Genomic DNA, 25,293 nt, shown 5'->3' with positions numbered 1-25,293 from the left:
GCTCACCTATTGTACCGGACCCAGAAACACAGCTATGGGCTAAATCAGAGCAGAATGTAAAACACAGCTGGTCATTGACTCACAAATGGGTTCATGGAAAATGAGAGTCTCCCGTGTCAAACTCTGCCGAGTCCACTCTGGAGCAGTAGTTTCTTTTTTTTTTTAGTCTCTGTCCTTATTCCTCTGCATCGTCTGTTAATCCTTCACACTCCCAGCCCATCCTCTCCTCTCTCTCCTGGTAGTTCTACTCCCAAACTCTCCTTTCTCACGTGTTCTCAGCACACACACACTCCTCTCCTCCTCCTTTTCACTCTGTCCCTCACTCTTTCTCCGTCCTGGCCTCCCTCTCTCTTTTGTCGCCACAGGCTCCTAGTCGGGGTTAATTAGCATTGAGTTGAGCTGTGTTTAATGGTTAATGTGGTTTCTTCCGGCGATACCACTCCCTCCCCTCCCTGCAGATTCAACATCTATCCACACAGGCTGCCAAGCAGTCGCATCAAGACCAGTGGGCTCACCTACCTGTCTGCCTGCTTGCTTTGGCTGGGATATAAAGAGATATAGACCCTATGCCCAAACCAGCATGTACATTTCCCCCGAATTTCTCTTTCTCTCTAGGAGGCTACATATAGAGTGAGTGGGAAGGAGCAGTGGAGAGGCACAGAGAAGGAGAAAAGGGAGAGTTAGGTAGTACCGTATAATGAGAAACAGGTGAGAGAGAGAGAGAGAGAGAGAGAAGGGGAGATGGGCAAGATGAGATCTACACTATGTTGGGAGAGGAATTGAGAAAGACAATGTGATAGATCTGACAGGGACAGAGTGAGATTGAATACGGGGAGAGATGAGAGATGAGGGAAGGAGCGAGAAGGCAAAGCGGAGGAAATGTTGCCTGTTATTGAGTACCTGTTATTGTGCTTTCTTTGGGTGGAGAAGAGAAGGGCTTCCATTGCTATGCCACACCACACCGCAGCCGGCGAGCAGGCTGAAGTGGAGGGGAGTGGACGTGAAATTTTAATCACCTCTCTGTGTTTTTGTGATTTTAGTAGCCCCTCAATCAAGCATTGCAGAGTACAGTGCAAACCAGACATGTTTATGTACATTTGTGTATGTGAGTGTAGGTATGTACAAATACATGTATTCTAATATAACCTACTAGTTAAATGTCATACGTTTGTGCAGCTGGATTGAACCTTCACTCTATCCACATTGTTACAACTACATTACTGGAGTTTTTGACCCATAGTGACATTACAGAGCAATGCCATTGTTTGACTCTCTTCCTCTGCCATAACAATACACTTGGCAGAAAGCCAACTGCAGAGGGCAGTAATGCATACCGACTGACGTTTGGTGTTGTTTTTTTCAGTGAAGCTAGCGGCTCTATGGATGGCCTGTAGGCAGGTGGGTTGGTTGGTCCACCGCTTTGGTTTTACATAGATTTACATAACTCAACAACTATTGTATAGATTGCCATGAACTTTTGTACAGACATTATTGGTGCCCAGAGGATGAACCCTAGTGACTTTAGTGATTCCCTGACTTGTCTTGTAGCGCCAGGATGAGGTTGAAATTTGTGGTTTTGAGTGAAATTTAGAGATTTAAACAAAATGTAAACGATATTAGATTTATTCATACTTAAAGCTTCCATAATACTTTAATGCCCTGCAGATACTTTGCATATTGTCCCAATTTTAAACCCAAATTGGTTGTCCCAACAAATTTTAGAACTGGGCCAAATTTCCACTTCCTCCCTTATGGCAAAAAAGACAATTCATACTGCCCAACCAATCTTCCCAACCATGTGGTCGGGTCCATATTTTTCTTTTGTCCTTCTTGCTTTTCATTCAAAGTAGAATTACACAAAGTAACTGCCTCTATCTTTTCAAGACTTTTGAGAATATGGTTATCTTGTTAATGAACAAAATGGATCAGGGGTTCAGTTTTTACATTTAAAATGAGCAATTGTCACCGATCAATTGAATTGTACAGCGTGAGCATGGAGCTCAGACTTTTAGGCCATGTATAACAGGTGACCAAGACACGCAGTGTAAGTTAAAGCATACGAGATTAAAACAGTGGTACAGCACAGTGTCTGCCCAACCTATGTCAGTAAAGAGAAAATGGAGTAATGAGTTTTCTTTTTACTTTGAAAGATTAATAATTTATTGATCCTTGAGGGTAAATGTAACACAGCAGCAAGTAAATATTATATTACAAAATCGGTCAGATGGAAGGCCAAGCCTAATAAAGATGTCACATGATTGCACTATTGCCAATCAGTGGAAAATGACAGGCAACAGTATTTTACTGCAGCTTCTAAATCAAAATGGCCACCCACAATGTATTCATATTTTACTAATAGTTGTAAATAACGATGTCCACACAGAAACACCAATGGTGCTACAGTGCACCAAGTTCGTAGAAGAATGGCTTCTAAATTTTTATTTTGTTTTTCTGTTAAACAGCCGGGGTATGTGAAGCTGTCCAAGCCGGTGGCCCTGTGGACCCAACAGGACGTTTGCAAATGGCTGAAGAAACACTGTCCTAATCAGCACCAGATCTACAGCGACTCCTTCAAACAGCACGACATCACAGGTATTTTCTCTTGGCACCTGCACTTACCTGTGCAGTGGCTGTCATGGAAGATTGTCATCGTGCATTCTGCAATAGAACTTTTGCGTTTTCCAAACAACAAGTAGAGCTATTACAACCTGCCAAACATGGGGTTTATACTGTACCCGTTGCTAGGTGATTACAGGTTGATGCTTGCAGTTACATTTTTTTTTTATTTATTTTTTTTTTTTTTGGGGAAATTACTTAACAATCTTATGCAGAACTATTCATGATAACTCGAACTGAGGTCCAGTAATTTCCTTTTGTCATGAGTTTGTCTAGTCAGTTCAAAAGAATTCAAATCAGTGACATTTTTGTAGAATCGTCAACTGCTTTTCTTCAGATCGAGTTTACAGTGAAAACTCGGAGCAGCACAGATCATCTCTGTCTTAGAACTCTGCTGCATTTGCCATTTCTTGTCTTGATCTCATTCATAACATCCCAGGTGCGCTCTGCACCCACCGTCTGCCACCTGCAGTCCTGCCACCCGGCCTAACCGTCTGTCCACCCCCCCCCCCTTCCCTCTGTCAGCATTACCACTGACAACAGTTGCCACGTCAATCACTTCTCTAACGAGGCTCCTCAAGGTCACCTCGGCGCTAATGACACTCCAGTCCGCATAGCAACAGACGACCATTAATTGCCATGCACTGTACCTCTCAGAGCACGACTGATCACATTAATATGTTTATTTGTTGCTGTTGAGGACCTCCTCGACTCAGTGACTGTCTGGCAAGGATAACTCGCTTGGCGGTCATGATGAGTGGCGTAATGACTCGCGCCCCCGTTTTACCCTTTGATGCACATTGACTGCTATACGTTTGCATGGTGTGTCTCGAGATTTAGCATCCTCTGTTTAATGGCCTGAAAACATGAAACTTGCTGCTCCGCAGCTCAAGTCGCACATATGTCTCATCAGCAGCATAGTGATCCAGGAGATAATCCACAGTTCATTGCATGCTTGCTGAACCCCTGCTACGTTGTGGATCTATTTTCAAGTAGAAGCGCTTTGCAAAACTAATTTTTTTTTTCCTTTTCATTCAACGCACACTACAAGCAGTACTGTGTGAAGCACAAGTTGTCGATTTTGTCTGTTCATTAAACTGGGTCTTATGTGCAAAATATATTATTTGCAGGAATAATTCAGAATAAATACAAGTAACATACACGGAAAGGACTCAAGGAGGCTACCACCAGAGCCACTCCTCTTAACATATCTGTGCAATGTTTGTTATTGCATAAAAGAGAAACCATGCTTAGTGCAGTCATCCAGTCATTCATTCGGTTGAAATTTCTCATGAGGTCCATATCTAATTAAGAAAAATTTATCTAACTTTAAGATTAAATGCCTCAGTGTTCCTGACATGACTAATGCAATCAGTTATAGTCTGTAAATAAATGATATTTTCTCTTATTAGTCTTTCAGTGATTAAAACATTAGAACGTAGCTTCCTAATGGTGTATTAACTTAATGACCTGTATTTGTTATGAAGGTGTAATGGTTTTTACAGGATCATACAAGAGAGGAAGGGGTTAACCAAATATGCATACACGCTCATGAACATACAGCACTCACACACAAGCTTTCCTGCTGGCGCAATTAGGAGATAATGACATGCACAAAACCTGCAAGTAATTCAGTTTGTCTTCACATCGAGCATTAATTAACAGAACCCAATTAAAACAGACCAAGCCACACCAATTGGGCTCACAAGGCAATTTGCATCCCAATCAATCTTTGAAATATTATGCAGATATTTTTCTGTTCCTACACCCTATTAGAATAAACAAGGGGGAAACAAATGATGAATGGAATATTGTTGTGGAAAACCATAATGTGTAGGCAAACAAACAGCGAGAATGAATACATTTATACGTGCATGCAGGCGTGCATCTGAGAATATCTATTTGTTCAGTGTGCTTGTAAAACACTACCCTTGAAAATTGGCAATGCATGTGTTTGTTCACGTGTGTGTGTCTGCATGAATAGGTCTGATTTCTGGTTTCTTAGCACGGGATTCTCCAGACTGTAGCGCTTTTTGACTGTGTTTTCTGTCTGTTCCAGCCATAACAGAATACCCAACCCTCTTTTTGGCTGCCAGATGTACTCAATCTCACTTGTCTTGGCAATGTAGTCATCCCTTCATAAAGTTGCAAATCAATAAACGGTCTCTATTCCAGATCATAATTCAAACAGGCATTTGTGTCCTCCCTCCTTTGACATAAAACAGTGGTGAGGGAAATGCATTTTACTGCGTATCAGGGCGGGTGCAACATTTTAACGTTGAATGACTTCAGTATGCAGCAGCTGCCTCCCTGCTAGGGTCCTGTAACCTCAGCCAAAGAAATCAATGTATTCCATTCTCCCTCCAGCCTCTACTGCCAAGAAACCCTTTCCTCCTCTCAATCTTCACCTCCCACCCCCAACAGAGATAGCACCGAATTTGACTTTAACACTCAGTTGTCATTAAAAATGCATTAAAGCATATTAAGGCATAATTAGATATTAGTCCCTAATCCGTTGTAATTACAAGGACAAAGCTCTTTTGGTGAGAGAAAAGCCTGGCACAATAAATGAGTTAAACACACAATTTCCGATACCTTAGATGTAATCAGTACAAAAGGTGTGATGACATAGCTAATCAAAAGCAAAAGGGTGGAAAAAAGAGGAAAAAAGGGTGAGTCACTACTAAGTTATATTTTCTGTCAGAGATGAACATTACATCACATTGTGGAAATTCAGAGCCTCCCTAAAGGCATACAAAGGCAGAATTAGATGCAGCTGTAGAGGTTGGCTGCAGGAACATGTTTAGAAACTTTTGAATGGGCGGGGGGGGGGCAGATTGGGCAGACAGTTTAAAAGAAGTGGGGGACATTTGTAAAATGAGTAGAAATGTGTGTTAAGACTAACACTGAAATTGTTGCTTGAAGAGCTTCAAATATTGTGTCATGAAATAATATCAATAGATAGCTACTATTTGTAACAACTACAAATTTCCCACAGCCATGAACCCATTATGAGATAATGGGGCCCTGGACAAATATATGTAGAAGGTCCCCCATCCCTCCTACATCGGAGCAAAACACCCAGAATGAAGAGACACAAAATGTAATTTTGCATTACTTTGTGATGCAAATTAGTGTCACTTTTTGTCTCACTCAGTCGTAGTTTTGGGCCTCTTCATAGGCATCTCTTTGTAATCGTGTTCCGTCACTTTGTTGTTGTTTTGACTCTCTCTGTAGTTGCTTTGTGGTAGTTTGCATATCTTTATCACGGATTTGGGTCGTTTGATTGACTTCCCAATAACAAAATGTTCACAGTCAACTCATCCAGAGGGGGGCATGTGGCACCCCTGGCCATCCCTTGGCTGCGTCCCTGACTTGCTGGCTAAGTCACCAGTCATCAAGCCAGCCAGTTGTGTAATTTGGAAATACTGCAGGACTGTTAAAAACCGAGACAACAGTGCAGTGTGAATTGGGACCAGTGTGAATTGGGAGGAAAAGTACTCCCACCATCCATCAGTCAGACTGTTTTTTCTCACAAAGGAATACTCAGAACCAGCCGCATAACATCCGCTGATGTATGGTGTAATAAGGCCTTATTCTGAATAATTAATAACCTGTAATATTAGTGGTTTAATGAAGGGTTGCCTTTCTCCAGAAACTCACACTATACCGCTTCAGTTCTTTAAAAGATCTGTATTCAACCCCCCCGGTTGCCGGATCCATCATCTCTCCACTTTGAAAGCTGCCTGTGAAGCTCTGGTCATGATCTCCTTGTCCACCAGAAGGTCTCACACTGGGTACTAAATGTATATTTGATGAGCCGCAGAAAATGATGAAAGGTGACAAACGCTATTTTAAAAACCAGACAAAGACACCCAGCAACAGGCCTAAATAGCACTTGAGTGATGAGACAATGAAGTCTGCAGGCACCAGACTGCTGTCATAAAAAGCGCTGCTGTGTAATAGAGGAACGGGCATATAGACTAACATGGCTGCATATCAAATCTGGAGCCACAAAACAGCTCCGCTGGTGGTCAATGTTTTGTGTAATTTCCAAAAGGGAAATTTGAACAGTTCGATGCTGATGAGCTGTTGGGGGAACAATTTGATTCACAGACAGAAGGAATTGTGGTTAATGGTGCCATTGGCAAGGTGATTATATAACAATGTGCTACATAAAATTAGTTACTGTTCTTCCAGTCGGGTGTTTTGAAAATGTCGTCCTTGTTTTTCCATATGGAGAGTTTGGAAATTGATCTTCAGAGACTGTGAATGAAATGCAGTAGAGCAGTTACATAAAGACTTGTACTTATGACTCTTTATGTCTCTTTAGTCTCTATATAGCATACATCCATAGTGATAATGTTAATAATGAAAAAATAAAGACACTGTGTTCCTGTCTTTACGTTATTCCCTTTTTTCCAATAACCATTTGCCTTTTCAATCACATGAAAAAAGAAGAAACGAATGGACCTGCCAAAAAGAGAAAAACTGACTCTTGATATTCAAGTCATTACAGCTCATGTCCCCAGTGAGCCTGTTGTAATGATGATAGCAAGAAGGGGTTTAGTCTCATCTCCACTATGTAGCCATGTGATTACTGTCTCAGTCTCGGTGATCTTTTCACACAGTGTTGAATATGTCCCTCCAGTATTTCACAAGTATGATTCACCGTTGGCCGTGGATTAAGAAAGGCTATGACCAGGCAGTGCATGGGAGCGTGTGTGGAGTTTACTTTGGGTTTTAGCAGTTTTAATACTACGGTGCTGTTGCTGCTTGTGTATCTTTCAAAATATAGCATGACTACCCGCATGACATTAATCTGTCCAAATTGCATTCAGAGCTCTAGCTGTAGCCTCTTATTAAGCTTATTTCAAAGCCTGAGATATCTAATCATTTGACGACTCATTATTAGGGCTAGGCTACATATTTGAAATCAGTACCACGTATGGGAAAATTACTCAAGTTATGTCACTTGATAATATCGGCTTGGGCTCAAGGACTACAAATTTTCAACCAAAGTCTTTCTTTACAAACTGGAGATGATCGATTGATTGCCATGGGCATCTAGCAGGCATGGAGGGTCTAACCAAATATACTAATGAGTTTCATTATGGAATGGTTGGACTGGACTTTTTCTGAGCTTGGCCCATACAATGGACTAAAAGTATATTTAAGGATATTTCTTACATTAATATGAGCCATCCTTTTATAAATTGTCTTTTGAAAGTCATTTAACTTTATGGAAGTGCGTTACTAAACCCGCTGGAGTGTCCCCTTTAATGAGGATATGTTCCAGCATTAAAATATATCACAGTATGCCAAATGTATACAATATCATACATAGTCAAAGTGATGTTCATAGAAATTAATTGTTCCACTGTTATCCATTACCTGAGACTAAAGTCTTCATATGTGTACCAACAAAAACTTTAATAACTAATTTTGTTACTTTTCAATTACAATACTTGCTCAGAAATTTGTAAACTTTATTTGTGTAGCATCTTTCAAACACAGAGGCCATTTGGTGTTTTCCATAAGGTAAAGAAAAACCGATAACATGCACAATAACGTAATATGATCATATCATCCTGATATAATTCCGATGAAAATTGCTAAAAGATGTTATGATACTAGTGAGAGCCATTTTACATGATGTGTCGGCCGACAGTTAATACAATTTAAGGCTTGCACGAAAGGGTCATTGCAGATTGTTCCAATCACAACCTGAGTCCTCAGAAAGTTTGTGTCACAACAAGTGTGTGCATTGAATCGTTGGGATCTCATTCAGGGATGACAGGATCAGTAGTCCTTCCATAATGACCATGGAAACCCATAGTCGTTTAACTCAGGACAGCAAGTTAGCTCCACGGTAAACCTTACAGTGACTTCAGTGGTCTGTACCAATTCCACAGCGTTAGTCTCAGTGAGCTGCCTACAGGTTGTTAGCTGTGGCTAACCGACAGAGCTGCGGCATAATGAACAGCAAACTGAAATAGATCAGTAGTATAGAAATCAGCATGAGGCTACTGCTGCTGTGACAAGTGGAGTATTGAGGCGGCTTATTATCTGTGTGGGTGTGTATTTGTGGTTCTATCTCTCCTTCTCTGGTTGCCTGGACTAGCTTCATTACTTAGACTGAACCCTGTTCTCTCTAGGATAATAACTGCCCTATTCTCCTACAGTCAGGAATATCATTAGCACTGAATCACAGGTGCTCAGTGGCTGCAGTAGCCTTTTAGCTGCAAGGCTACAAGCAACTCAGTGATTGGGACAATCAGTCGCCATTTACTTTGAGGACTTCAAGCTGTGCCATATCACAGTGAGTGCCAGTGAAGGATATGCCCAGTGCTGCTCTTTGTTACCTTGTGTCGTCATCAGCTAGTTGAATGCAATGCTGTAATCCCGCTTTTAATTTCGAGGGGCATCCTATTGTGTATGGCAGCAAGAAGTACAGTTACTATCGAGCGCTCAACGCGCGCATCGCTTGTTGGTCTGTGCTTGACAGAGTGTAGTGCAGGTTTGGAGTGCAGCGCCAGATGCAGCTCAGTGACATTTATATCCAGAGGACACACATTTGGGCACACAGCTGCACAGGAGATTTGAGAAATATGTGTGACTGGTAAGGAAGATTTAGCTGAGGAGAAGTAGTCATAGAATACGTTCTTGCACCGTATCGCCAATTTCCAGCATAGCTGCCAAAACATGTCAGGGCTGAAAAGTACCATTTTTTGAAGTTGGAGGAAGAGGAGGGTTAATACTCTGCCTTTGTACTCGTGTTTTTTTGAGACGGTTGCCCCAGAACACAGCCATAATTAGCATGGCGGTTTAGTTACATCTGCAAAATTAAGTGAACTCCTGGAGGATCTGTGTCTATGTGTGTATACTTTTTTATGTTAGATGGGTCCATATATTGTATGTGTGTGGGGTTTTTTTTGTTTTGGTTTTTTTGTGAGTGTTTGTGTGTGTGTGTGTGTACAGATGCACTTTAAGCTCCCATTCATCAAAGGCCTGGATGACTGGGCCAGGCTATAGCTGCAGATTAATCTACTTCAGCCCAACGCTCCTGCTCACCCACCTCTCATTAATCTAATTCCCAGGGACAATGTGTTTGTGTGCACATCAGAGTGTTTGTGTAAAGTATGCATGTATAACATGTGTGCCCATATTTGGTTTGTGTATAAAAATACATTGACTACAATATAGCTGATCATACATAATCTAGTATAGTTACAATACAACTCCCTACTAAAAATCCAGATTCTTGGATGTGAATCAGAAAAAGATGGCGGAAGCTTCAGGTAACAGCAGGAATCAAAGAAATATGTCAAGTACAGAAATATTCAGAGTAAAGTGAAAGTAGGAGCAGCTCATATTCCTGGCTGTCTGGATCCACTAACCCCCTTACAGAAAGAGGGGAAGAAATTATTTACCTCATTCCAGGAGGGTAGATAAGCATGGTAGTCAAGAAGCTCTCTGAATAGGTAAGTGAAATTGTAGAAGCAGTGAGACAGGAGAGAGAGAGAGGGAAGCAGGGAAGGCTTGAGAGAAGGAAGGACGGGGAAGATTCACTATTTTGGTATGTAGAGAGGAAGACAGACAGGCATGTTGGTAGGTTTTTTTTGTAGGTAGGACAGTAGATTTCCACCCACCTGTTTTTATTCACACTTTCAATCTGTGCATTAAAAAAACACCAAATTAGAAAAAAATTCCCAAAATATTTTCGACACACTTGGAAAAAAAAAAAAGAAGATGAGATGAAACAGATTTTTCCTAACACATCTTGACGTTGTGGTACCTGCTTCTGCTTTGTCTACTGCAGAGAAGCATTCGGTTTCAGGTACATACCGCAACTCCACCTTAAAACCCCTGGTATAAAGTATAGAAAGAGCAGAGGTCAGGGGTATGCATAACTGTAATCTGCCCAATTTTAGTCCAGATGTGGGCCCTTGGACCATGTCGCTCCTCTCTTTCCTGTCTCACCATAGTTCCATTGTTAATAAAAGGAAGTGCAGAAACTTTAAACATAGACTTGCCTAAATTTAAACTTCTAAGGCCATTGCATGCTTCTCACTCAAGGCTCAGCAAACACTCAAACCCAGTTGATGATTGGCTTGTTGGTCTGTGGGACTTCCTCTTCCGTCTCCTCCCACAACACAGGATAATCAAGTGCCCGGCATAGTTCTAAAGACAAGAAGCATAGGAAACAAATAGAAAACAACGCACATGCTGTGCAAAGGAGTTTCTGCTTTTGGAGATCGCACGTGATGCCCGCGTTAAGTTCCCTGGCAACAGTGTTACAGTGCGAGAGTGCAAAATATATGTCTTGGGTCAAGAGTTAATGATTTTCTGCCATGTCTTATTTTTCCCATTTTGCGTTGATTTGCCAAATGAGGCCACCGACTCCACACTCCTGTCTCCGTCTTTGTATGTGTGGTGCCTTTTACAGCCGATTCACAATTTTTCTCAATTTCAGACAGACACCACCTTCTCGCAAGCATCTCTCCCTCACGCACCACATTTATTTCCTTTTGACCAATTTCCTCCTCTGTCTTGTACCCCTCCTCCTCCCCCCCTCACGGCCATGCTACACTGCCCGATGTATTAATTGTGGTTTGAAAAATTCCCAGCTGAGACTTGGTGGGATTGTCGATGCCAGTGACTCAGAACTGCAGGGCAAGAGAGTGAAAGTTTGGACTCCTTACAGAAGCCGTTCCACCCTGCTGATACTGCCTCGCCGAGCGGAAGGAGCAGCACGTTGGCACCCACCGCCGAGAACTGGCAATTTGTTCAGCGTCATTGGCGAGCTTCTCATATTCCAGGCATCCACAGTAATCCACCTGCCCGAACTGATACGCTTACAAATTTGTTAAAGGATAACAGGCCTCATTTATTAAAATCGTAGTTGCAACTTTAGTGAATTAAACATTCACGCCAAATGCTTTTAATGACCCATTCTGGATCATAACCGGAAGGTTTCATGAACCCTAATGTTCTCTTTGGGGTCCTGGAAAGTCATTAAATGCTCCAAAAACATACTTGAAAGAGTTTTATCACCTTTAAACTTCTTTACTTTATCATAGGTCCATATACATTTAGAAGTCCATCAGAAACTTGAATTCTCCACACTTTCTCTGTAAGGAAATGCAATCTAAATTTTTTTCCAAAACAGGATACTGCGCCCTTTGGATATGTTTGTGGCAGGGTGTTTCCTACAGCAGTGTTTGACTGACATGTGTGACTTATGATTAAAGCCAGTGTCAACAAAACACCAGGGTTGAAGGAAACATACTCTCTCCATGTCAACATGTGAACATATGAATAAATAATCCCAAAAGTGTTTGTAATATAAACATTAGCAAGGATACTGTGTAAGCCGTCTGTCTTTCTCCTGGTTAGAGAGCTGTGTTGTATCTCTTGTATCTGCTGTTATTTAAGAGAGGCATTACTGAAGCAGAGAAAAAGTCAACCTCTGTTTCCATGCCGATCTATCTTTGGTTACACGATGAGGTGCCAAGTGATGGTTGGTCAATATTTATAGACTTATAACAGCATGCTTTATCTACGCATAGGTTTTCTTCCGTCAATCTGCATGTCCCCCCCCCCCCAAACTTTCTGCCCTCTGCCCCACCTTTGATTCATCAGTCCACTTTCTCTTTCCACCTCACTAATCTCCGCCTTTCCATCTTCCCATTTAATGTTTCCCTCTCTTCTGAGCCTTTATAACTCTATTTAGTTCTATAGTGTTTATGTAATGGGTACTTTGAGCGCCATTTGCATTGAAGTATCTTAACTATGTTTGGCATTTTACCCCCATCTGGCCATAGCTCAGAGTGAAGAGCTTCTTTTGTTAAGGCAGGAGAAAATTGGCCTAACACAGCTGAAGTTATACCACTAACACTTAAGGGTACTTAACTTTCCCAACTACTCCCTTTTGTGCTGTGGTAGCAAAGTGGTAGTGTGGGGCTCGGCATGTCCTAATGATCTGAAATAGATCACCCAAACAAGTCAAGGGACATGAAATGATCAAGTCTGCCTTCCTCTCTGTTGTTGTTTATAAAAGGGGGCATTGCATAAGAGCAACTATAACAACAATATGATGTATGTGAATTCAATTTTCAATCTCGCATCAGTGATGAATGAAGCTTCATGTTTCTGACCGCAGACAGACTTGGAGGAGATGAAAAAAAGGGGGGAAAAAAGATAGAGGGAGAAGAATGTGACAGGCAAACCTCCTGAGCATATCAGGACCGGTCTTTACCGCGGCTGTCCACCAACAGGAGTCCGCTTCGGCCCAGGCAGCCATCAGGGCAAAGGGGCAAAGGGAGCTGTCGGGGTCGGACCTAATGCCTAGTAATTACCCTGAATTATCAATCTATCTGCTTACCATCCCACGTTACAAAGGCACTCATAACAAGCGTTAATAATTACACTATACTCTGCTCGCGTTTTATCAGCAGCCCAAATCCCCTTCACAGAAACTGATTGAGTGATTAAATTATGGATTTTATACAAGGATTAGCAATTAAGGGAAGAGCTGTGAGGGAATTTGCTCAAGGGATATGCAGTGCTAATATTTCTGTGCAACATGGTGTGTTTTTAGAACAATATGCTTCACATTGATTTGCGCTGAGCTTAGTAGAAATTTTCAGACTTATTGGTCACATAATAGGGAAAGACTCATAAAACAGTTTGATTTTATGTCAGAAACAATGTCGCAGCCTTGAAAAGCGTCAGGATTTCATCGTTTGATATCAACATGCAATACACAATTTATGCAACTACGACCTTCTGACCACATATTTTTTGTGTCTGTGTGTCTCCTCTTCCCTCACTCTGCTCTTTCACTGACGTAAGTGCTTTAACGGTACCCTTTTAGCGTGTCTCCAGCAGTGCATACTGAATTCCCACTGGCTTCCCACTCCTTTCTGTCTCTTAACCGTCAGCCTTGTTTTTTTTTGTTTTGTCGTCTTTCATTTAGGGCGGGCTCTAATGAGATTGACGGACAGAAAGCTGGAAAGAATGGGTATCATGCAGGAAGTCCAGAGGCAGCACATCCTGCAGCAGGTCCTGCAGCTCCGTGTCCGGGAGGAAGTCAGGACCCTTCAACTTCTCACACAAGGTAGACTTTCCAGCACCCCTTTTTTCGTCCATGAAACTTGGTCCAGCATTCAATATACTCACATTTTTCTACACATTTCACCATAATACTGTGAATCAAATCTGGCATTTAATTTGCTCAAACAAGCTTTACAAGACTCCGGGTTTTCAGAGCACATGCTGTATCCGTATCTCTCACAGCTAAAGATTATTCACAAGGAGACTGACATATCACAGTTTGATAAATATTCAAATCATTTACTGTGAAGTATTTATGCACATGCCATTTGTAGTCATGGCAATCACTGCACATTTTAGAGCCCGCAGGAAGTAATGATTCGAAAATAATGATGCAAGTACAAGAGACATGTACAAATTGTCTCTTTTGGTATCTTTTGGTGTAAAGCGATCACAGACCAGTCGGACTGGTAAATGTGATGACTCCTCGATGTTGAACGCCACTTCCTACTGTTGTATAGAGCTGTCGTGCTGTAGTACATAGTTACCTGGTGCAACTTTGAGACCTGGACGCACCAGAGTTTCATCAGGTGAAATTTCATGGTGAAATCAGTTTATTCCTTTGGAATCACCGCAATCTGAGCATCCGCTCAAGAAATGAATGCGTGCAAATGTTACGTGTAGCGTTCGACTTTGGTGAACTATGCGCACAACCATATATGTAAATGCGCTGTTGACCGGTAGCATGCTGTTTTCACAGTGCTGACCTTTGAGGGGACGGAGAGCTGGAGAGTCCAAATCAGAGGCAGCTGCCATAGCTTATTAGCTGTGTTGCAGCATCAACTTTTATTTAACCTCCTCTGTCTTTGTAAAAGCTGTTCCACAAAAGAGCAATGGTTTGCTTTTGAAAAAACTGAACTTACCACTCGCTGTCTCATTAAAGGCCGAGGAATGCTATCGACCTGAAGAGTGTGCTAACTGTGCGTTATCAAGCTTGTTAGCGCAGAGAGTTTTGTTTTTCTGTTATGATAATGTTTAATTGAATGAAATTGTTTGCAAGAGAGATCATAATGCTGTGCTGTGTTGAATTACTGTAGAGAGAAAACAGTGAGAATCTCCAGGACCTATTGTGACTGACTAGCGCTAGCTGGCCTGGGCCGGCTATCAAGTTGATAGTTAGCTCGCCAGCTACAGCAGATCACCAGCTAGCTCTACAAGCAGACCCCAGACTTCTGGCCGCACCTATTTTGTGTGAACGAGCAAATGTCACTTTCTAGGCAGCCTGTTTTTTGTAAGTTACGTTTACATCCACTGTCATTTACCAAGATACATTCTGTGTATTATTGGGGCCTAATATGCATGCTGAATGCATTTCTCTCCTCACAGAACATTTGCAGAGCTGATATTTGGAAAAACAAATTTGAAACCTACATTATTTGCATCCATCTGTCTTTTCCTTCCTTGCCTTTCCTGGTTCATTGCAACAGTGCTTCGGATATGAGTGGAATAGTGTGAAACCAGCACTGTGTTGTCCGTCTAGTCACATGCATGGATATTTGTGTGTTTGGTTTTTGTGTGTGTGTGTGTGTGTGTGTGTGTGTGTGTGTGTGTGTGTGTGTGTGTGTGTGTGTGTGTGTGTGTGTGTGTGTGTGTGTGTGTGTGTGTGTGTGTGTGCATCCTCATGCAAAACGTTGCACCATACCGCTACAAGTGATCAAAAAAACTCCACAGGGTACCTTTTAAGACTGACAACTTTACTTACCTGTACGGGTTGGGCAGTGATAAGCTGCAGGTAAAGCTGTAAGGTTGTTTCGCAGCACATTTCAGGATAACTGTAGAGTCCATTGAGAGTACGTACTCTATGCAAGACACTTATCTCAGTGTTGGTGCTATTTCACTCCAACGCATGCATGAGGATGATCAATGCTGACGCGCTGACAGAAGAACAAAATACCGTCACAACTGCAGGCAACGTGTTGACACTATTAATACTCAAAAAAATAAAACAGTCAGTTTAATTATAAGCAAATATTAAAAGTTTATAGCGCCTGGGAGAAAGATCTGCAAGGGAACACTGTAGAGTTCTCTGAATTCACAATGTGTTATTAAGAAATGACTTTCCAGCAGAAAATGAGCTTAGAAAATATTACTGATTAACGGTTGAACCCACCATCCCTCACACTGACAAAGTCTGTCCAATAACAGGAGGGGATTTTCCACACAGTCGTCAGGTCGGTGTCATCTAGATGCAAGTAACCGAGCAGTAGACAGTAATCAATAATTATCTTAACTGTTACTATTAAGGATATTCAGCAGAGGAACACAGAGGATAGTAGATAGTAAAATGTTTGTAGCAATTACTAGCTAAAGTATATTTTATTAGAAACACACACTAACAACTACATATAACAAATAAAATTATAATATTTCAAGAATATAAGGAATTTATAGAATATTTCTAAACCATAATGCAATTATAGCAAATAATTTGACTATAATTTATAACTTTATTATTTTCAATGTAATATAAGAATAATATATGAATATAATAAATGTGCTTATTACAGTAAAATACAGTAAGTATAAATCCAGACTATAATAATAGAGAGTTGAAAGTGCTGCATATTCACACAAGATACAATTTGGTCATAAAACTGATTGACATTTTTTACAGAATTTGCATTTCATGATAACACATGCGCACGCACGTACAGTGTGTGTGTGTGTGTGTGTGTGTGTGTGTGTGTGTGTGTGTGTGTGTGTGTGTGTATAAAAAATATAATATTGTGTTACAAAAGAGACCACTGTCATCCTTCCTCTCTCAGCTTTTCCTATAGACTCTATGGCACCCTGCAGTTTCTCACTTTAACCTCATTTATTTGCTTTCTACACAATGCACTTCTCACAATTCTACAATGCATCATCTTGTTTCATAACAACAACCAGGCGCTGTTATTTTCCATCCTCGCCTGGCTTCCTCCTCACCCCGTGATTCTCAGCTTCCCTTGTTTCTTCCTCAGCAATTCTAGCAGCTGCCCTCCTCTATCACTGCTACCAGCAGCACTCTGCACCCCCACCACTACCACCATCAGCACCCGTCTGCCCACAGACTCTCAAACAGGGCTTTGCCGCAGGGGCCAAGAAACATATTCTAGGGATTTTTGTCACTCCTTAAAATTCTTGGAAAACATTCGGAGTTTAATAAAGCAGCTTCTATCCTTTCCGCTGTTCTGGTCCCCTAGCAAGTGGAAATTAGAGAATTCTCATCACTCAGCTTAACTCTCTGCCTTGCACTCTCTAAGGGCTACTCTCAGCCTTCCATCCCTTTTCTTCCGAATGTTTTTGTCACATCTTCCACACTCTTCTCTCCTCTCCTCTCCTCTCCTCTCCTCTCCTCTCCTCTCCTCTCCTCTCCTCTCCTCTCCTCCGCATTGATGATAAGGGAAGTGACAGCCCACCAGCCTCAGCAGCGACAGGCCGCTCGCCTCAGCAGGATGCAGCCTGCTAGTGGAGCCTATCTTGGCCTCAAGGAGGAAGGACAGAGGGACAGGAAAGACTGAAATATGGTGGATGTAGTGAATGTGAAAATGCAAGAGTTAAAGAAAAGATGTAGAGTGGGTGAGAAGAAATGTAGACATCTTTTTTATATTTTTGTTTGAGAAAATTGGGTGCACACATTTTGCATGACATGAATTATGTGGAAAGTCATAACACCACAGTGAATAATAACAAATTGGTATGAGTGACGATAGGGTCTTGTAAGGAATAATTAACATAAATTAATAGTTTTCTTGAAATATAAACATTTTTATTGGAAATTGGTGTTTGTTTTATGCATTATTAAAGCCACTGTGTATAGCTTCTTGTATTTAACAGCTACTATATCTCTGAAACTAATGAATGCGATGGAATGGTGAGAAAGTGGAACAGTTAGAAAAGGAGGAGAAGGAAACAGAAGTATTTTTAAGTCCCCTAAGCTGTCATTTCTGGAGATGCGTTTGGCAGGGCGCAAAAAGATTGGAAGGAGAAAAGATGGTAGAGTATTTCTAGACCCAGGGTGCACTTCCTCAAGCTGTTGCTAGGGGGGAATTCATCTCTAACCAGTAGGAAGCTGAGAGAGAGAGAGAGAGAGAGAGGGAGAGGGTGGCGGTGAGTGGTGATGAGATGAGAAAAAAGGAGAGAGGAGGAGGCATGGTGAGAAGAGTGGGAAGAGAGGAAGATAGGTGACAAGAAGGTAGAATGAGAAAGAAAGGGAGAGAGAGGTGGTGATAAGACAGAGAATAGGGAGAGTGAGGACTGTGAGAAAGAGAGGAGGTGAGAAAAGGAAACCCTCCTCCCTCTGAGATCGTATGGAAGACAAATACAAGTCTATTTCTATGAAATATCTATATGTAGATTATCTACTGTAGCTATGTTTCAAATAACAGCTGAATTACTAAAGGCCAAATGAAAAGCACGGGGTGTGTGTGTGTGTGTGGGGGATCTAGAACAGTATTTCTGTTAAACGTGAACATCAGAGCAGCAGAGTGGTGAATATGACATGACTGTGTTGTTTTACATTTGGAGTAAGTGATGTGGAAATGCAGATTATCCTAAATTTAGCACGACAGCAGATAAAGACACCTCTGAATTACTGCACACACATCTGGTTTGTCCAGTGATCATTGTACCTACTGTATATTATTGTGCGCATTGACGGCTATTTCTAGTCTAAGAAGCAATAGATCGGATCAGGCTGGAGCTTTATAGACAGGATACAGAATGGCAATGTTGTCTGCCTTCATAGCTATCCTAAAAAGAATAGAAAAGTAGTCGACATGGACATTGATTTTCATGAAAAATAACTGCTTTAAGTGGCATTTGCGGGGCTGATTTGTCACCCGCTACTGTAAGGGCTAAACAAAGTAAAATGACAAGAAATCAGCTGAACACAAAGAGGCAATTCAGTCTGATTATTAGGGTGCTGCAGAAAACAGCATATTAAAGTGGCAGGAGATTGGAAAATAGCTAGATGTCTTAGTAAAATATGATAAAAATATACCATCATATACTAAGGCCTGTCTGTAATATAAGCCTGTTTCAAATAAAGTCCTGGTGCTTTCTGCAGTCAAAGTACAGGAGCCAGGCACTATTTTAAATTTAAGGTATATATGTAGGTCTATGTCAGAAAGAGAAGAGCACATCGAGAGGGCCACCATCTTCATAGAAAAAGAGAGATAGAGTAAGAGAGACATCCACTATCTATAAAGAGAGAGGCTGCCGAAGAGAGCGCTGGAGCAAGCAAGGTACGCAATAGAGAAGAGGTGAGAGAGCAGGCGAGCGAGAGCAAGGTGTTGTAATTACTGCAGTGTACCCAGACAGAATTAGCTAGACGGACAGTGATTAACCTTTAAGGCTTGCGGGGCCATGGGAGGAAAATAATTAGATTTTCCCTCTCTCGCTCTCTGTCTCTCTCTTTGCCACGGGGACGATGGAGAGTGGAGACTCATTGCTTACAGTCAACAGAGGCAGAATGAGGCACTCCAAATAGAAAGAGATACCCAACAACGGCCTCAGAGTATCAAGTGTGCAGCCTGACAGAGGCACTTCGGACTTACTTTGGGAGCATGGATGGACTAATACCGGGTTGAGACTACACAATATAAGCTTGTGTATATAGTATACGGTATATATACAGTATACAGTGGTCGATATTCTTATTCCCTGACATCAGACCCTGGCACATCCATCTGATGACACTACGCAAGTGGTGAAAGACGGCAAGCTATGATTTGTCGGGTACCAACATGTAGTCTGTCTTATCTCTCAGCCAAGTCACGGCAAGAATTTATGACTCTATAATCGTCTAATCTGACACAGTGGCCATCTTATCGGACAAAAATATCTCGTACTCAGCATAATGTGGTGTTCTGAAAACGGTTGTTAGGGCACCCGTGACAGCATAAAGCAGCGCAGGGGCGGCTTACTGTATGCACGGGAGGGAAAATCAAGAGCAGCAAATCTGATTAATTTTGTACAGTAACAATAAACAAACAGGACTGTTGTCACGCTAGCGAGATGATCACAATCACGGTTAGCGACATTTGACGGGGATGAAAAGCAAAACAGGTGATTCTCACAGGTTCCAACACCAGGTCAAACTGGGCAATGATATTCTCAAGACAATACTACTCTGGCAGTTACTAGGCAATAGAAGAAGTGTAATTATATACACATCACGTATAGGTGTGAGGATATTAAAAAGCATCAATAAAAGAAGCAACTACTAAACACTGACTCCAAGCCACAAAATTTAATCAAAAAGACAACGTTTCGATCCCAGTCAGATGACGACCTGACCCCAGTCGGATCTTCGTCAGGTCAAAGCATTTGGGGGAGGACGTGATAGTCATTCAAATGGGGATAACACCCTACATTTCTGAGCAATTTGTCCTCAGTCACCATTCTTGACATTTGCACTCATTTGTACAAGAAAAAAAGTGACAGAAGTAGTTGCCTGAAGAATAAAAAAGAGAGAAAATTTCAAATCATGTGCACTGTCTCAGCTCAAGGTAAAGAGGGCATTCTTTTTGGATTGTCCGTTGTAGGAAACTAAAAAAAGGCTTCAGATGCTGATAGACAATCTGACAAACGCTTGTTTGGACAGCGTTGTATGGGATTATATACATAAAATAAAAATATGGAACGTAATTGCACATGACATTAATAGTGGTTAACATTAATTGCACATGGTATGTTGACATAATAATGCCACATGGTGAATGAGCTGCATAAATATAACAAGCAGTCAAGCAAACACATCAGTCAAATTGAAGTCATAAATTATGACAAAGCCTAACCTGCTCGATTGGGTCTAAATTACTCAACTACGCAACTTGTTTTGCACAACAGCATCTGCTGGACTGTACAGGTGAAAGGAAAAATGCTGTACATGTTCTTCATAATGTCATTATAATAAAAAAACCAGTCAACTTGTCTAGTTTTGTTAGAGATTTCTGAAATACTATGAAGCATTTAGAAGAATTAAATGGGTATTGAGGTATATGGTTAAATATGCGGAGATAGATTTATGTGTTATCATAGAGGCCCTAGATCGGGGGGACTCAGAGGAGGCCTCGCATTCTGGAAAGGGAGGCAACACTTTATGATTAAAACATATGTTGGTGACGTGGCCTGGGAAGACAGCAGCCTTATTTAAGAGTCGGTGGTCAAGGCTGAGCTGGAGAGTGGTTCATTGGCTTCACCCCCTCTCACTAGCAGATCTGCAAGTGTTTGATTTGACGCTGTACTTCTTGGTAATAAACCTTCATATGCAATCAAGACGGTGTCAGCGGAGTGTCCTTCATCCTCTTCACTTCATCATCACCACCTAATAAACTACAGTATACAGAGGGCAGGAGGCATGACACGACAGAGGAATTAGAAGAGGCATTGGTCTAAAGAAAATAAACTGAAAGTATCCCTGAAGCATCATCCTGCACCCAGGTTTAAACCAGGTTAGTTAAGTGCATGTTGCGTTTCATTATCTGAGATACACGAGACACATTATATACAGTATACAGTATATATGTTGCATTTTCATGCTCACACACATCCATTTTTTTATTCACTCTGCTGGGTTCACAGATAAACAGTATAAATGTCATTGCTGTCAGAAGAAAACAGTTTTCCTCCAAAATGAAATGGCACGAAATGAAAAATAAAATCAAATATGAATTTGTTCTCTACGGTGGTGAAATGTCTCTTTTCATCCTCAAGTTTCCAATTTCCCGTGAAATACAAAAAAGTAGCCTTGTATTCGGCTTCATTACCATGCATATATCTAACTGATATCTAAAATGTTTGCCCAACTCATCAAGGAAGGCGCATGTCCTCCTTCACCTCCTTAAAATGTGAGTATCGACAAAATTGTAGTTGTACGGTTTTCATTTGAAAACAGTATAGAAAATCCCTATACAGCATGTTACTAAAAAAAAAAAAAAAATTAAACCTTGTTTTTGTCTGTCGGAGGGCCCTTGTCAAGTAGACCTACAGCTGTCCTATTGCCTTATTCAGTCAGAAGGAAATGAAAACAAAAGATAAAATCAACAGAAAGAAAGCTTTTATAAAATGTCAACACATTTTTAAAAAAAATAGGTAGAATATTAAAATATGGATATTTAATAAAAGATCAATACACAGAAGAAAACCAATAAAACAGAGTTTTATGAGGTGACTTAAAATAGTAGTTGAACCAACAACTCCTGTCTAGACAATTCATTATTTTTCTTGTAGATGCCTTTGTTTGAGACAGTCATTGTACAGTTTATATTTAGCCTTTATCCATAGAAACAAACGATGAAACAAAATGCAGAGGGAAGGGTGAATAACAAATGCATCTGTGACTCCTCCGTCAAATTAAAGTGACTTATGGTTTCATATTAACGCCTCTGACAGCTTAAAAAGTCCGACCATGAGACAATGGAAGAGACGGGATGAGAATGTTGTAATTAATCAGGTTGTTTTTTTTAATAATTGCGTTTAACCGTTCAAATGCTTGTGGGTAAAAGCCTCTAGTGACTGCAGTGAATCTCTCTGAATTAACTCTAATACAAAGATTGGAAGCATTTAAGACGTCGTGTTTCTCCCCTTCTCAAAAAAATAAATAAAAATTCTTCTTCTGTATTCAATTTCATGCTTATAACCATTTCAGAGTTTTCAATAACAGCCCTATGCCAGTAAATATGCTATTACTGGCTTGTGAAATCATCACTCTTAAAAGAAACTTGAATTACACAGCTGACAGAGCTCTCTGAAAATGGTTTTCTGAGTACATAGTGCTAATCTTTGAATGTAGACACAGGCTCGCTGTTTATGCTTCATTTACTGTAACAGAGTCTCATTTAAAAGAGAAGATGAAGACAACTTTGAGAGAAATTAGACATAGATGCTTTACAGTTTCACTTTCCTTCGATTTGCGCATTTGTTACTGTTATTGTCCACCAGAATTATAACATTTGTTATAGAATGGTGAGAAGTTTATTTGCGTCAATCCATGATTCACATTTTTTGGTACTATGTTAGTGTTTAAGAGGTACTTTTCATGTAAATTCACGAAGCCTGTGAAAGGGAAACATTCACAAATGAAGTAAACGATTAAACATTTCAGTCGTCTTCTAGGTTTTTTTTGACATAGTGTAGGTGTAGGTTACAAATATGCTTCTAGACGGGAAGAGCTGCAGTCTCTTCTTTGAGCCTGAATCTCAGATACAGTAGTTTAAATTTCTGTTCCAGGGTGAAAAAGTTCAGTGACAGCTTTTAGTAGACAACTGTGGCCCTGGAGCAGTAAATGAAGGAGGCTTTCCTGTTGTGCTTTAGTAGTCCTTGGTTCCCCTTGCTCCGAGCACCTTAATGAATCCAATGCTTCACAGAGGAAATCTCTTCAGTCAGAGATCTTCACTGCGCAGGATGTCGGGCTCTGTATTTTTTTCCCTGGTTTCTGACTAGATCGTCATGTAAAGTTTGCTGACATCAAGACCGTGAAGGACTAGAGAGACTATACTGAGCCAAGCACAAATAAAGGCTAGAAATTGCACATTCGTGGGTTCCACATTTTCCCCAGCCAGGAGATTAACACTTCATTTTACAGTCTGATGATTGTGGGATAAAAAGCAGACAAATCAATAACTTTTAATGCTAACTGGCTTGAGGGGAGAACATTGTTAGCGTGTCTCTGCTAAATGATCCTTTGGAGCCTTTAGTTTTGTGTACTCCCAAATACTCAAACTATACTAACTTTCTTACTCACCATACTTACTCTGATCAAACAACACTGTGGCTCCAGGTCTTAATTTAGATAACATACATATATATCTTTGGTTGTTCAGTTGCATCCAGGCGGTAATGTAAAAACCAAGCTGAAAAAGTTACAACTCTCGGGTTAAAGCCTTCAAGTCTCATGTACCTCAGACTTCATGCAAAAATGATGTCACAGGGTACTGACACACCCTGAAGTACATTTCTACATCACTGTAACAGGCAAAAGTTAAACCACCGGAGATCAGCAAAACAAGATTTTCAGCCTCAGTTCAGTTGCTCTGTAAACATGACGTACATCCAGTTTTTGTTTTTACACTCAGGAACTGCTTAAACTTTAGATTTAAGCCAAACACACAAAGGTAGATCTGGGATAAGGACTTGGAGACCAGGTTTTGGGCCAGATTGTTGGCAAGGGCAGCGTCGTTAGCAGATACCTGGTTCACATTCAACCTACCCACCTCTAAGGGTGCCCTTTTAATAGATGTGAAAATCTATCCCATCGGATCCCATTTACCTTTAATGCTTACACCTGTAGAGCAGAAACTCCATTTTGTGCTTCTTGCATTTATCTGACTCTCAAAAGTCTCTTATTAGCTTCAATTATAGATGTAGAGCACATTTTCTTTTTGCAGGATAAACAGTTCTATTAAAAAATCAAGAAATATTTGATGCAAATGATAAAGATTCATGACAATTTCTACATACCTAGACATTAGGTTTGCCTGGAAAATTTCTGTTACAAAATGCAATTTATTGGAATTCTGAAGACGTCAAATAAGATATCCCATTACAGGACAGTAATCCAAGTAATCAGTGAAATCTGAGAGGGTTTTGGTGACACTGACAGCAACTTTGGGCTCACAACAGCATCTTAAACACTGAATAACATAGGCAAAAATCAGTAAGATACAGCAACAAACCTTTACTCAAAGCGATTTACTCAGGTTTTACTCAAGTAAAACCATGTTGCTAACATTTCTGACTTCACAGGAGTCAATTAACAAAACCTAAATTATGAATACTTAAATTTGATTCACGCATGTAGCTTGGACAGCCATTACAGCATTTAAGAATAAACATTATAGCTTGTTTTGCTCGATAGGATCAGAGCCATTGATATGTTCACTAACAGCAAGAAACACAAATCGCTTCATGAGCCATTCTGGTGAATAGCAGGAATGGCAGGGTTAAACTGTTGAAACTTTTATAATACAGACTGTATCTGATCTGTTGCTCAACTGAACAAAACAACTGAGATCCGCCACTTTGAGCATGCAGGGTCAATATGGCTTGGGTTTTTAGTGAAGGAGGGCCAACAGGACACATTTTCTGAGTGTCTGACTATCTTTACTCTAAAGTCTTTATTGAATCTGTTCACTCTGAAGACTTAAGGAGCTCAAGGTGACTACTGTCTTTCCTTTGGGCTTTTCAGTGAATCAGATCTCTTGCTCCTGTGTGTGGGGAGCATAGAGCTCTCATTATCCGAGTTCTCTCCTCAGGATCCTGCCCTCTGTGGAGGCACTTCCTCCTTAGGCCTTCCTTGACTCCATCTATCCACCCTCCCCTCTATCTCCTCCCTTTCGTTCTTTCCCTCTTTTTTCTTGCTACAAGCAAAGGTCAAATTAATTATTTTTCATAATTTCCTGTCAACGAGATTCCATCCTCAGAGACTGCATCCATGGCTCAGTGCCAGAGAGATGTGATTAAGGTGAAGACAAAGTGAATACCTCTGTCTGACAAACTTAATAATGTTTTTTTCCTTATCCATATAGGTGTATGGTAATATCACGCTTAAAAAGGTCTCCCAGTGTTTCATTTATA

At 40.8% G+C, this 25,293-nt stretch overlaps 1 protein-coding gene across 3 annotated transcripts in view; it reads left to right on the top strand.

The window, feature by feature from the left end:
- samd12 (sterile alpha motif domain containing 12) overlaps window positions 1–25,293 on the top strand; it is a 101,588-nt gene that overhangs the window by 26,233 nt on the left and 50,062 nt on the right. For 2 of the 3 annotated variants that reach the window (XM_040122284.1, XM_040122286.1), the window contains exons 3-4: window positions 2,463–2,592; window positions 13,598–13,738. In XM_040122284.1, the coding sequence (XP_039978218.1) occupies window positions 2,463–2,592; window positions 13,598–13,738 (271 nt within the window). Of the gene's footprint in view, window positions 1–2,462; window positions 2,593–13,597; window positions 13,739–14,771; window positions 14,797–25,293 lie in introns of those variants that run through there. The other variant, XM_040122285.1, reaches the window with a different exon arrangement.

This window comes from Xiphias gladius, chromosome 24, assembly GCF_016859285.1.
Source record: "Xiphias gladius isolate SHS-SW01 ecotype Sanya breed wild chromosome 24, ASM1685928v1, whole genome shotgun sequence".
Classification (NCBI taxonomy): domain Eukaryota; kingdom Metazoa; phylum Chordata; class Actinopteri; order Istiophoriformes; family Xiphiidae; genus Xiphias; species Xiphias gladius.
Note: the sequence above shows the minus strand (reverse complement) of the source record. Positions and strands in the feature narration are given on the sequence as shown.